The sequence below is a fragment of the Emydura macquarii genome, unplaced genomic scaffold, assembly GCF_026122565.2.
Source record: "Emydura macquarii macquarii isolate MOO-44397 ecotype Brisbane River unplaced genomic scaffold, CSIRO-AGI_Emac_v2 contig_499, whole genome shotgun sequence".
NCBI lineage: Eukaryota > Metazoa > Chordata > Testudines > Chelidae > Emydura > Emydura macquarii.
The window spans coordinates 15,084,578-15,098,310 of record NW_027130636.1 but is presented as its reverse complement, the minus strand read 5'-3'; the positions used below and the strand labels follow the sequence as shown (position 1 = coordinate 15,098,310).

General features: G+C 43.6%; 1 protein-coding gene across 4 annotated transcripts in view; it reads left to right on the top strand.

The window, feature by feature from the left end:
• Nucleotides 1-13,733, top strand: part of AP1S3 (adaptor related protein complex 1 subunit sigma 3) — a 43,285-nt gene that overhangs the window by 18,223 nt on the left and 11,329 nt on the right. The window contains exon 1 of one of the 4 annotated variants that reach the window (XM_067538980.1): nucleotides 4,714-5,933. The exons of the other annotated variants lie outside the window; for them this stretch is intronic. Coding sequence (XP_067395081.1) covers nucleotides 5,910-5,933 — 24 coding nt within the window. The 5' untranslated portion in view covers nucleotides 4,714-5,909. Of the gene's footprint in view, nucleotides 1-4,713; nucleotides 5,934-13,733 lie in introns of those variants that run through there. 4 annotated transcript variants of the gene reach the window in all.

Below are 13,733 nucleotides of genomic sequence, written 5' to 3'. Positions count from 1 at the left end.
CACTATCTGCCAACATGAACATGGGCTTAATTTCAGATCAGTTTCCATTTCTCCTTGCACAGATGTTCAGAGAAACGATTCTAAGAATGGCTGCTTGTGAAGCAGGGAGTATATAATGCCTGGGAATTTAGGACTTTGTACTGAAGGTTGTAGGGCTGGGCAGAAGCTCAAGATATGGAATTTCCTGCTCAACTTACTTTGTTCTTGGTATAAGCATAGTTTCTTAAGGAAAAAGCCTGGCTTGCCAAGCCTTTTTTTTCCCTCTTTCTGCTGAGTCATTTCTTCATCATCTGTGTCGTGCTCAGTTTGTTGTTCCATCACTCTCCTTAGCTTCTCTCCTTGTACCTATGGTAACTGAGCAGTGACTGTTTTCAGAAGTGTACAAATAGTTATAAAAACAGCTTTTAGTGGCCAGGAGGGCAGAGAGAGACGACATTTTGTGACTGAAAAAGGGCATGTACAACGACAATAGAATGTCAGGCCTTGGATAGGGAGTAAGATTTAGAACCCTGAAGAATAATTCTAGCTCAAGTTGTGGGCTCTGTAATGCTACTTAGAATTTGTAATTTTTTTCTGTAAATTTAACTGAGGCCATTGTGGTCAGAATATTTTCTGAGCTGGTTCAATGTTAAATGGTGTCAATATCCTTAAACCTCATCTAATAAATGTGGGTGATTTCTGCATCAGAGACAATTATATAATAAAAGCGACACTGCTGCATTATACTGTTCTTGTGTGTAACTAAATTGTTTGGCATGGTCTTGGTATAGGAATTAGGGAGTTTGAACCCAGGAGCAACAGTCACCAAGGCCGTACCGGGACCATATTAGGCCAGCTCAGTCACCTTGACCCAATCCCACACCTCATCAGTTGAAAACATTCTCTTAATGCCCATCTCCTGAACATACAGGCAGGGTTGTAATCTTCCTTTCTACAACCATCACATCTATGAGAAAAATGTAATTAAGTTTGCCGGTGATTGTGTTTTCATGCTATCTTTCTATATATTTCTGTTTAAATAAAAACCAAAGCATTCCCTACTGACAAAAATATTAACGAGACTCAAAAAAACTTTCATGTCATAAGTTTTTTGTCAGTGTGGATTGGAAACATTTCTGACCAGCCCTACTTGTTGGTACAGACCAAGTTTATTTAGCATAGAAAATAACAACCAATAAAAACTAAGCATAATATGAACTCAGCTAGCCTGAAATAGTACAAAAAGATAGTTGGCCAGACTGCACGCGTGTTAAATGAAATATCTGGCTAAGTCGGCTGAAAACATTACATTTCACAGAGACAAGGTGGGTGAGGTTATATCTTCTATTGGACCAATTTATGCGAACAACAGAAGTTGGTCTAGTAAAAGATATTACTCAATCACCTTTTTCTTTCTCATATCCTGGGACCAAAACGTCTACAACACCATTGCAATTACATCTGTCATTTTGTCGCAGCCAGTTGTGGTCAGCCACTCTGTTTTCTCAGTGCTCTGGCAATGTGTTACATATCATAACTATGATGGTGTGTCTCACTTTCTCCCACCATCTTTTATAGAATGTGAGTTTATATTATGTCTTCATTAGCATGGTGTGTGTGACCTCATCCAGTTGTCCTAACATCAGTACAAAAGGCAGCATGACTAAGCTCCTCCATCAGTCAGTCTGTTTGTACAGTATCCCCTTTCTCCAGACCAAAAAAAATTTTAATTTCCTTCTAATATGCAAGGATGTATATCCATGAATTCCAGAAACCTTTCACCATTGTCAAAACTTTGTGGCATGAATGACCTGGCTTTTAAGTTGGATGTGTAAACCTTATTCCTAACACCCAAGTAAGGAGTCTAGAATAGTGCTACTGAACCGTGAAGCATGATCTAGAAGCGGATCACAACCAGCTGGTTGAGGAGAAAAATATCCTGGAAAAATGCCATGGCTGCTAGAACTCTGCAAGAGCCGAAGGAAGGAAGGAGAAGCTTGCTTCCTTTTTCATTCCTCTGGTTGCCCGCCTCTTTTCCACCTTCTCCTGCCCCATAGTCAATCATAATGGATCTCTCCTGTGTCAACCCCCTTCTCACACACAAAGCTCTAGGCAAAGGCCTATACACCCTGTCCTCCTCCAGGAAGCATTTCACACCTCAACAGCCACAGGTTTGGAGGGCAACTTCTAGGGAAACTCTATAAAAGAAAGAATAGGGGTTACAAACAATACCAGGGCCACTCATCGGCCACTGACTCCCCAGTTGAGCTTGAACAGTCACCACCTGGGGGCAAACAAAACTTTTTAAGGTGGGACTGAGGGTGACCTATCAGTCACTCACTACCCGGGATCCAGACTCCCTGTTTTCATTCCTCCTTACTCCTTTCCTCGTGGCCTGGGCTACCATAACATTAGACCACTGGGTATTAAATATAGTAGCTGCTGGATACACTCTTCAGTTCATTTCACTCCCGCCTTCCCACCCACCTTCCCCATCCCTCTTCAGCAACCCCTCTGATGAGCAACTCCTCGTCCAGGAGGTGCAGGCCCTCATGCAAGTGGGTGCATTCCAAAGGCAAAAGGAGGCTTGAGATCTATCCTGTACCTGTAAGGCCTCAACAGATATCTCAAGAAGTTGAAGTTCTGTATGGTTTCTCTGGCCGCCATCATCCCCACTTTGGATCTAGTCTACTGATATGCTGCCCTTGACTTCAAAGATGCCTATTTCCATTTCTCCATCTTCTTGGGCCACAGGAGTTTCCTACAGTTCATGGTGGGCAAGCAACACTATCAGTTCAGACTATTGACCATGATATGCATGTTCATCAGTGCATGGTGATAGTGGCCAATCTCAGATACTGTAGGATACAGGTCTGCCCTTACCTGGACAACTGGCTCATCAAGGGGCAATCAAGGATGCAAGTCCAGTGCAGTATCGAGATTGTCCAGACCACCTGTCAAGCACTGGGCCTATTACTAAACGAGCAAAAGTCAACACTCGAATCTATCCAGAGGATAGAATTCATTGGGGGAAGTCCTAGATTCTACACAAGTCAGAGCACTCTTACCAAAGGCCAGGTTCCTGGTGATGTCAGCTTTCATAGCTCAAACATTGGCCCACCCTCTCATTACGGTGAGGGTACGCCTCAGCCTACCGGGTCACATGGCAACCTGTACTTACATTGTCCAGTATTCCAGACTACACCTCAGACCTCTGTACATGTGACTGGCAACTGTGTATTCCCCATCCAAACGCCATCTGGACACGATCCTCACAGTCCCTCCACAGATACTTACCTCTTTATCATGGTAGATGAAATCGCATCGCATGCTGTCAGGAGTGCCTTTCGTGGCCCCGCAACCAACGCTGTCATTGGTTTCAGATGCCTCTGAGCTAGGGTGGGGAGCCCACCTCGATAGGCTCAGGACTCAAGGCCTCTGGACCAGTGACTGGCATTACACATCAGTATCAAAGAACTCAGGGAGCTTCGACTAGCTTGTGAGGTATTTCTACCTCAGCTCTCCCAACAAGGTGGTTCAAATACAGACAACACGGCCTCTATGTACTATATCAGCAGACAAAGGGGAGGCCCTTTGTCAGGAGACCTTGCGTCTGTAGAACTTGTCAGTCACAACATACAACTGGAAGCGGTGCACCTTTCCGGGGTCAAGAACACATTAGCAGATCACCTTAGCGTATTCCTTTGCTCTCACCATGAATGGGTGCTTCACCTGAAATCAGGAGAGCCCTGGCTTTCTGCACTGACAGGACCAGGAGCTTCCGTCGATCCACGCAACTCTTCATTACAATTGCTGATTGAATTAAAAGGCTACCAGTGTCATCCTGACGTGGATCACCACATGCATTTGAGCCTGTTACAAGCAGGCTGGAGAGGCACCCCCAGCATCCCTGACAGCCCCCTCTACAAGGGCCCAGGCATCTTCAGCGGCCGCCTTGGTGCATGTCCCAATACAGGACATCTATAGTGCCACTACATGTTCTTCTGTACATACCTTCACATCCCACTATGCCATCACGCAGAAGGCTTAGGATGACGCTGGGTTTGGCAGAGCAGTGTTATAAATGTCATGCCTATGAACTCCTGCCTGCCTCCGGGTATGCTGCTGGTAATTCACCTTATTGGGAATGGACATGAGCAAGTACTCGACAAAAAAATGGTTACTTGCCTCATAACTGTTGTTCTTTGAGATGTGTTGCTCATGTCCATTCCATACCCATCCTTCTTCCCTTCAGTTGGAGTTCCGGCTAGAAGGAACTGAGGGGGAGGGGGCTCGTTGGTGCCCTAGATAGGGGCGCATATGCACACCGCTGCAGGGGGTGCTAGACCTGGCTGTATGGATACCACTAGGAGAAAAATCTCTGGCACCGGTGTATGTGATGTGCATGCACCTAATTGGGAATGAGCATGAGCAACACATCTTGAAGAACAGCAGTTACGAAGTAAGTAACCATTAGTTCTTTCTTTACTAACGAAGTTTATGGAGACCATCCAAATATAGGTTTTCTATTGCTACACGTTATAAAATGGATCTGAGTTGATTGACGCTGTCAATAATTAATTTATTAATAAACTGATAAAGGAAATTTCTTTTCATTCTCAAAGAACACTGCATAGATAGGATACTAGTGTTTTGTCTATACACTTCAAAGTCCATGAGTATAACAAAATCTTCCTTTGTGGTATGCTTTAATTGAACACATTTGTGAGGATGAGCAACATGATTATTGTGCCAATACTTTTCAGAAGAGCGAAGTTGAAGTGAAGGAAGCAGTGTCTATAACCAGTGGTGATGTAATAAATGCCAGCTGCAGATTGGGATCTATGGTTCTGGGAAGTAGGACTGAGCTCTTATGGATGTAATATTGCTGTTTGCTTCCCTGAGGATGCTCCAGATTGAGTGAGTGAAATTTGGAGACTAGGAAAAGGGAGGAGAGGGAATGCAAAGAGAGAGAGGACAAATGGTTTTCTCCTCTTCTAAGTATAATTGTCTGCTGCGTTCTCAGAAATTGCTTGTGTTACAGTGGTATTGAATTGGCCAAAGCTTTGCAATAAGCTTGAATTTTAGGGTGTACTATTGTAGGATGGGGACAGATTACAGTAGAGAGACACATCTATTTTCTAATTGTAAATATTTTGAAAGTAATGAAGTTGGTTTAGTGTGTATACAGTTACATATTGCATACACACAATCATAGAAATGTAGGACTGTAGGGGACCTCAGTAGGTCATCTAATCCAGTCCCCTGCACTAAGTATTATCTAAACCATTTCTGACATGGTTTGTCTAACCTGTTCTTAAATCCTACTGCCTCCTTAGGTAATTTGTTCCAGTGCTTAATTGCCCTTATAGTTAGGACATTTTTCTTAATGTCTAACCTAAATCTCCCTTTCTGCAGTTTAAACCCATTAATTCTTGTCCTGTCCTCAACAGTTAAGGAGAACAATTTATCATCCTTTTTATAACAACCTAGTACAAATGTGAAGACTATTGTCATCTTCCCTCAGCCTTCTCTTCTCCAGACTAAACAAACCCGATTTTTTTTTTTTCCAATCTTTCCTCATAGGTCATGTTTTCTAGATTTTTAATCACTTTTGTTGCTTTCTTCTGAACGTTCTTCAATTTGTTCACATCTTTCCTATAGTGTGGTGCCCAGAACTGCACACAATATTCTACTTGAGGCCTTACCACACAATGCATCACAGGTGTGTGCATGGGGTGTGCCAGGTGTGCCCAGGCACAATACCGTCAAACACACCTTTTGTATCCAGCCCGCGCACCTTTTTGATGGTTCCCGCGGTGCCATCTCGCTGTGCCGCCGAAATAGTGGAAGGCGTGTGATTTCTCGGCGGACGCAGCAAGCTGTCGCTGAAAAAGCAAGAGCTGCAAGAATTTGCGGCGGAGACTACGATGCCGCAAGAATTCAGCCGGCAGGTAATTCAAATGTGGCCCGCCGGTGTAATGGAATTGACACCCCTGATAAAGATGGTGCACACCCTAATGACATGTGCTATGCATGCCTATGCAATGGGTATGTGTAGAATGGAAAGCCCAAATGTACCCATGGAGTGGATCATGTACCCATACTCTCACATTTAAGAGCATATATGGAATACCACTGGTTTGGAATTTTTTTTTTTTTTTTACTGTTTTTTAAAAAAATGCTGAGTCAGTAAAACCAAACTTTTCATTGGAAAGGATCAGTGTCAATAAAACTTTTGTTGGGAAGTTTTTTCAGGTCTAGGATGGTATTTCTTGGAGAGAGCCACCCCAGAATAGCCAATAACCTGGTGGGTAGGGTATCACTTGCCATGTCGAGAGAGCCAGGTTAAAATCCCTGCTACAGCAACTTCACCTTAGGTATCTCAAATCCCGGGTGAGTGCCCAAACCACTGGGCTATAGCGTCAATCTCTGCAAATTAATATTTAACTATTTATAAAAAGTGGAACATCTCCAACAGGAAAGATTGCAAAAGACCCACCCCAGTATAGCCTATAACCTGGTGGTTGGGGAGACCTGGGTTCAAGACTCTGCTTCAAATCAGACAGAGCAGGGATTGTAATCTGGGTCTTTCTCTCAGGAAAACAAGTTTTCTGCCCAGTTCTAATAAGACATTTCTGTTTGCTACAGAAGAATATACAATGTATTATTCACTGAAATCTCCTCCTATTGCAAAAAATCCAACAGTGTCTTGTGTTAAAAATAGTTTAGAGACACAAAATTGTGGCTATAATTTTTTCAATATTTTATAGGGCAAGCAAATCAGCCACTGAAAAAGTAATTTGCTTGAGGAAAAAGGTTTAACATTTGAAAGCAGTTGGTGAATGGAAAAGGAAAAGAATGGTTATAGTTACTCCGGGTAATTAGTAAAAAAGTGACTATTTAACCTGTTAGAGGTGTTTAATCATTCATTTATAAATGTATTTTATTGTTGAGAAGCACTCAAGATTTTAAGACTCAAAGGAGATTAATTATGTAAATAACTAGATATAAAACAGAACCTCTTTTTCACTGTTCTGCCACACTAAAAGGTTAGGACAAACACTAACAGTATTAAAATTCATTTACATAAAATACTCAAAATGAAAGCCCTGTCATATACGAAAATATTTTATTTTTGCTTCTGTTTCTTTAGAAGTAGCCAATGTGAAGGGCGATGATAAGGGGCAAGAAAACACTTGATAACATACAATCCTTTTGCCACCCTGCATTATTGAAAACCATTGTTAAATAATTTTGGGCCCTAAATAGGCCTGCTTCAGTGTAGTATGATGGGAACTTGAGTATGATGAGGCTTTAATGTTACTTTTTGAAGGACCACAAAACAAAATGTGAACTCAAACTGCTGTCTGTGTAGCCGGAAAACTGTTCTCAGAGCTGTGATAACATCAGTGGGCAACAGCATCTAACGAGGTTAATTTTTGTTTCTTTGCAACATTTCTCTTGCCCTCCATTTGGGGAGTGTGTGTGTGTACATGTATGGATATGTGTGTGTTCCAGTAATCCTCTCTTGTGGACTTACCATTCCACTGGGATTTAGCAAGCAGTTCAAACACCGCTATTAAACATGAATAACTCAAAGGATTGTTTAAAATTTTGTGTCTGATTTACACAAGTCCTCACTGAGGAATGGGTGCTTCACAATGTATGAAAATAATGATTAGCATTTTGAGACATTACAAATGAGCTAATTCTATAGTGAACATTTTACTTAATGATTTGGTAGGTCAGTAGTGTGGTGTGAGAGGCCCCATTGGGTAGGTGTGTTGTGAAGTTCCCTATTGGATCAGGTCCCATTCAAAATCTGGAGGGGGTGTGGGAGAGGAGAAGGTGGTGCTGGTGGCCACTTTATAACTTTTAACCCAATGGTTAGAGCACTCACCTGGGAGCAGGGTTCAATTTCCATGAGGTGGGGAGAGAATTTAAATGGGGTCTCCCCGCTTGGAGGGAGGGCTCCAACCACCAAGCGATGGAATATTTTGTTGTGAGGTTTCTTCTGTTGAAGCTGTTTAGCTGTGTGTAAATATTTAAATAGTCATTGAAACTTAGAGGTGTATTTAATAGAATAGCCATTACCTGGTCCTGTTTGTGAGTAGGCTGCTCTTAAATGCACATTTACTGGCCCAGTACACTGACTGCCTTCATCCCCTGAGACTTAATGGTGTGCTTTTGAAAATGCAATCATCTTAACAAAGGCTGTGGAGGTACCTTGCTGTGCAGATAACAAAATAACTCGTAACCCAACCAACCTCTGTCATCATCAGTCAACTCTGTGTACAGTAAGCACTGTGCCTGAATCTATGTGGAGGTAGCCTTTACAACTCCAGTACTATTATAATGTCAAAACAAGTTGGTAGCACAAACAGAGCCATGCTGTGACATAGTCCTTTGATCTGAATCAGGCCTTTCCTGCTGAGGGGCCAGAAACTTTTTTTTCTTTAGGTATCTTATTGGGACACCATTACAACTAGTAGGCTTTCAGCAACTACCAAATCCCATTTATTTTATCAAGTGAATTAGTCCAATAATAGCAATGACCATTTTCTAGAGCTTTACTAATCCTTCCACAGGGAGATTAGATAAAACCTTTCACTTTCCCCAGAATGATCACATTTTTGAAGCCTTCCTTATTAACACACATCTCTTAGTCTCCAGATAATGCATTTGCCTACCAATATGACAGACACATTGTCAAGGACAGAGCACATATGCATAGGCCTTTGTGTAAATGCAGTACAGTGCCTGTCTACTGGACCTCTCAGAAGGCAGGAGGGGCCTAGAACCCATCACACAGAACATCACAAAGACAGAGGATTTGAAGCCTTTGGTTTCTCACATAAAACAACTAAAAAACAAACTAGTTGTAGTTCAGATCCATTGTGAAATACGAGTGCAGTGAATAAGATACAGTATTTTCACCTGTAGCCAACAGAATTGTCTGTAAATTCTTGTATGCCCACACATGGAATGGAAAACACAACGTGTGTGACTTGTGCAGAGTAAGCCAATTTTATCATTTTTCTCAAAAGATTTACAACTAGAAAAAGCAATGTTGTTATATCCTGAGTAATCTTAAACAATTATTTCTCTCTGCTGATGCTGAGCTACTTTTAAATATTTAAACAAACCATTCTAAAATTAAGAAAACATGATAAAAGGTTGTTTTCCTTTCCTAATGAGTTTTCTTAAATGTGGAATATTTAAATGTGGCTTTTATTAGCCACCAAATAGTTCTGTTTAAACCCAGCTACAGCGAGATTAGAAACAGGGATTTTTTTTTTTTAAGAAGCTTCACTGGTGCATTTGTTTGCTGGATATATTTATAATTTACTGTAGTGCAAGGCTTTCTTTACAGAATCCTTAATTTATAATCTTAATGGTAATCCTGAATCCTAACTGTAACCTGAATTTTAATTCTTGAATATGTTTTAAATTGTCTATAGCCAAAACATGGGTCCATGGCACATCCTGAGAGATCCTCTGCAGGTGTAACACAGAGTAGCCCCATTGATTTTTTTTAGCGGAGCTCCAGGGATTTACACCAGCAGAGGGTGTGGTCCAGCACTTAGATCTGGAATCTGAGCATTTCCTATCTGATGTCCCTGTCTAGGGCCTGACTCTTGCATCGACTGCTGCAGTGCAGAGGAGCCAGAAAGCCAGGCGATTCAGTCTCTTCATGATTCTCCCTGTGTAGAAGGAGTCCCCAGATAGTCTAAAGCCATCATCGCAACTTCCCTCCCAGCTGACAGCATGTGGATATTCTTGAGAGGGGAAAATGAGTGGCTGTGCACTGTTCTGCCTCAGCAATCCTCAGCTGACAGAATAGCCCTTGGGCTATGGGCAGCTGGATCAAAAGTATTTTTGACCTGTGGTAGGGCCAGGTTAGTTCCTGGCTTGGCTTGTTGTCAGGGAGAATGCAGAGGTGGTGCAAACTGCTTTCTACCACCAGCAACCCAGTTCTGCCCCAAACAATTTGTCCCAGTGAATCTGGACACATGTGGCTCACAATAAAGATGAGACAGTTTATGAAACTCATTCAGATATAGGGCAGGATTTTGAAAAACCCCTGAGTCCAGTGCTGTTTGGATCCAGGAATTTGGTTCTGTCCCATCTCTATAGATAGAAATGAAGCTTTAGCAAGAGGAAAAAAATGATGGTGCTTTATTTGAAACCCTCCAGTTTGAATCAAGGTGCCGTAATCCAGTTTTTGCACGTGTGGTTGGTGGTATTTTTTTTCTAACTAATAGTTTAGAACTGATTCTGCTGCCCTCCCTTACAATGAGTAGAACTCAGGAGTAATCCCATTGAAATCAATGGGACTGTTCACACAGTGAGGTACTGCTCAACACAAATATGGGTGGCAGAACTGCGTGTGTGTTATGGCTGGAGGTGGTAGTGCCACCTTTTCAGATGTGTTGGGCAACCTGAACATTTTGAGACCTAGTTTCAGTTGTTTGTAACTTTGTCAAACTTTAACCTTTTGGGATGAAATTTTCTATGCAGTATGCCTGCCACAAGCTTTGGGTTTTTTGGAAAATTCCAGGCAAAAGCAATTCAGCCATTTCTGAGAATAAGGCTAGGGAAAAAGAGATTATTTTGCTCAGGTTAAAAATAAAATAATCTGGCACTCTTTTCTTTGCACAACACTGCTATCCCTATGCTTTGACTTGGGGACTTGAAATTTGGCAGGGGGTGACCTCAGAGTGAGGAATGTGCCCTTTGCTGGCCCTATGAAAATCTGCCCAAATTTGGCCAAGTTATAAACCTTTGAAAAACCACTGTCTGCATGTGCTTAGAAGAGATTTCTTAGACTTTAGACACTACATTCAATGAAGAATCCATCTGTTTTGAGCATTATCCAATTCAGCAAAGTAAGACTTTTCTGCAGTTGCAACTCTGGGCTGCTGTGGGCCATGCCAGGTCTTGGTGCCTGAACTGAGAGCAGGGCTCTGCTCTCAGTGCTCCCTGCTGGGAGCAGCAGCATGGAGGAGGAAAATGCCTGATTCAAATGCAAGGGGTACAAAAGCAAAACCTGTGTATGAGGAATGATGGGGTCAAAGGAGATTGGAACAAGGGGCTTCAGTGGGGTGACTGGAACTGGAAGCTGTCTGCAGGGGGCAGAGAGACTGAAGTGGGAGTTGTAGTGTGGGGAGAGACTCGGCTTGGGAGACAGAGAGTGAAATGTGGGGAGTGTCTGGTCGAAAAGGGGACCTGGCAGTGTCTGGTCAGATTTACTGACTAGACACCAAAAGTCCGGTTACTGTGTGTGTATGTGTGTGGGGGGGGAGCCTGTTACCCGACCTTGAAGAGGCAGCTCCCACAGCAGCACGCATGCCCCAGCTCAGGCAGCCCCTGTGAGGAGCACAGTTTGCAGGACTATAGTGGAGGACAGAGTGCAGGAGCCCATGGCAAGCGGGGTCAGGGGCTCCCAGCAGGCATGGAACATTCCTCGGGAGGGAAGGAACATGAGCTGCCCTGCCCGCCAGCACTTCCCACTGGCTGCACGTCAGATAGCTCTGGAGTGGGAAGGGCCTGAGCAAGCAGGCAAAGGGGCTGCTGGGCAGGTAGCCCCGCTTGTCTTAGTTCGCCAGCAGGGCTGCCTGGTGGCTCCCATGCAGCTGTGGCACTCTTTTGACCTGCACTCCGCGGCAGCCTGCTGGAGTTGGGGTTTGCAAGTCCTTTGGGTCTGCTTACGCTGGAGTTGAGGGGGAAGGAACAGTGTTAGGGCATTGGGGGGAAGAGGTGGAGCAGGGTGAAGAGACAGGGCAGGGGGCAAGGCCTCAAGGGAAGAAGTGGGGTGGGGGGGTATGGTTTTCAGAAATTAGAAAGTTGGCAACCCCAGCAAGAGCCAGTAGGTGGAGGAGGCAAGGGGGTGGCTGGAGCTGGACAGACACTAGGACAAGGTAGACTTGGAAACTAGTCTGAGAACCAGGGGAAAAGAAGTGAGGAGGGAAGGAAAGATAAATTTGATGGAGGAGCTGGAGTGAGTGGATATTGAGGTAGGACAAGGAGCCTAGGGAGGGAGATTGGGAGTGGGAGCCAATGTGTGTGTGGTGGGGGGGGGGGAACTATTGGAGGCCAAGATGTGGGGGAACAGATCTGATGAGAATCCAGGAAATGGGGGGAACTGGGATGTGCTGGGAAAGGAGACTGGCACTAGCTAGGTGAGACGAATGGAACTGGGACAAGGAACCATGGGTGTAGAAAAGACAGGACTAGAACAGGGACAGGTTGGAGAGGACAGGACAGAAGGGGTCACATTGGGATGAGTGGGGAGGGGGCAGATGGTCTGAAGTGTCTGTCCACTAGATTCACTCCCTCCAGAGCCTGAAATGGAACCCTAGGTTTCTGAACCTCACCAGTCCTCAGCTCTCAGCAAACATCTGTGAAACCAACTAGCAATATGTTCCATAAAAACAGACAACTTAACACCACAAGCAGCAGTAGTGTTGGGTTCCAGGATGTTAGAGAGACAAGGTGGGTGAGGTATTATCTTTGATTGGACCAACTTCTATTGGAGAAAGACAAGATTTTGAGCTACACACAGCTCTTCATCAGGTCTTACTACTGACTACTGCAGTCAGTTACTCTGTTAGCTCAAGTGATCTGTATGCAAGTGACAGAGGCCTGTGTTTCCAGCCCTGCTGATGAACCGTGTGGATGTCAATAGAATGCCACATGCTGTAATTTGTTTTTTCAGTTTCCTTTTTTAAAAACCTTGGAAATTACACACACCAAAACACCCACATTAAGAGAATGTTAAGGGTGCCAAGTCAAGAATTCCTAAATTAGGAAATGCCTGAATTAAGATTGCTCGTGCAACCTTAATTGGACTTCTTGTGCGTATGCGTTTTGATACACTTTTTAATTACATGATCACATACTATTTTTTTCCACAGGACTACTGCCTTAGTGCCCAGGAAAGACCTGCACTAGGGATGAATGAGGGTAGCGAAGGGGACTTGTCTGTAGGATCCCTCCTTCTTTTGTTGTAGAAGTTGGAAGCCATGTAGTGAATGAGGCAGAGGATGTAGGAAGAGAAGTGATGGTTAGGACAGTTGAATGCTGTCTTGGATGCTTTTCCTGCCTCTGATACAAAATTCCTGTGTGATGCTGGGAAAGTCACTTGATGGAACATTTTCACACATGGCTACTGTGTATTCTTCATTTTCTGGGTATCCAGCTTGAGAGACCTGTAGGTTCTGATTTGCAGACGTGTTGAGCACTCACTGCTGCAACTGAAGGCCGGCTGTGCTGTGAACATATAATATGCTGGACAATGCTAAGGACTCTGAAAAATCAGGACCTAGATGTTTCAAATTGGACACCTAACATTACTTCTGACCTAAATTTCTCTGCATGTCAGTTCTCCATTTTACAGATGGGGATAATACCTAAGGTTAAGATTTTTGTCACGGTTATTTTTAGTAGAAGTCATAGACAGGTCGTGGACAATAAACAAATAATTCACGGGAGCCTGTGACCTGTCTGTCTTTTACTAAAAATAACCAGGGGTGGGAGGAGAGGGCTGGAGTAGGGTGAGGGGAAGGAATGACAGCTGCAACCACATGGGGGAGGACTGACAGTCCTGACCCCAGGCCTGGCGGAAGCCACTGACATCTGAAGAAGTCATGGAAGTCCAGTAAAGCCACAGAATCATTAACTTCTGTGACCTCTGCCTAAATCCTATCCTTCATGATGCCTCTCATCTTAAAGGGGTGTGTGAAAATAAA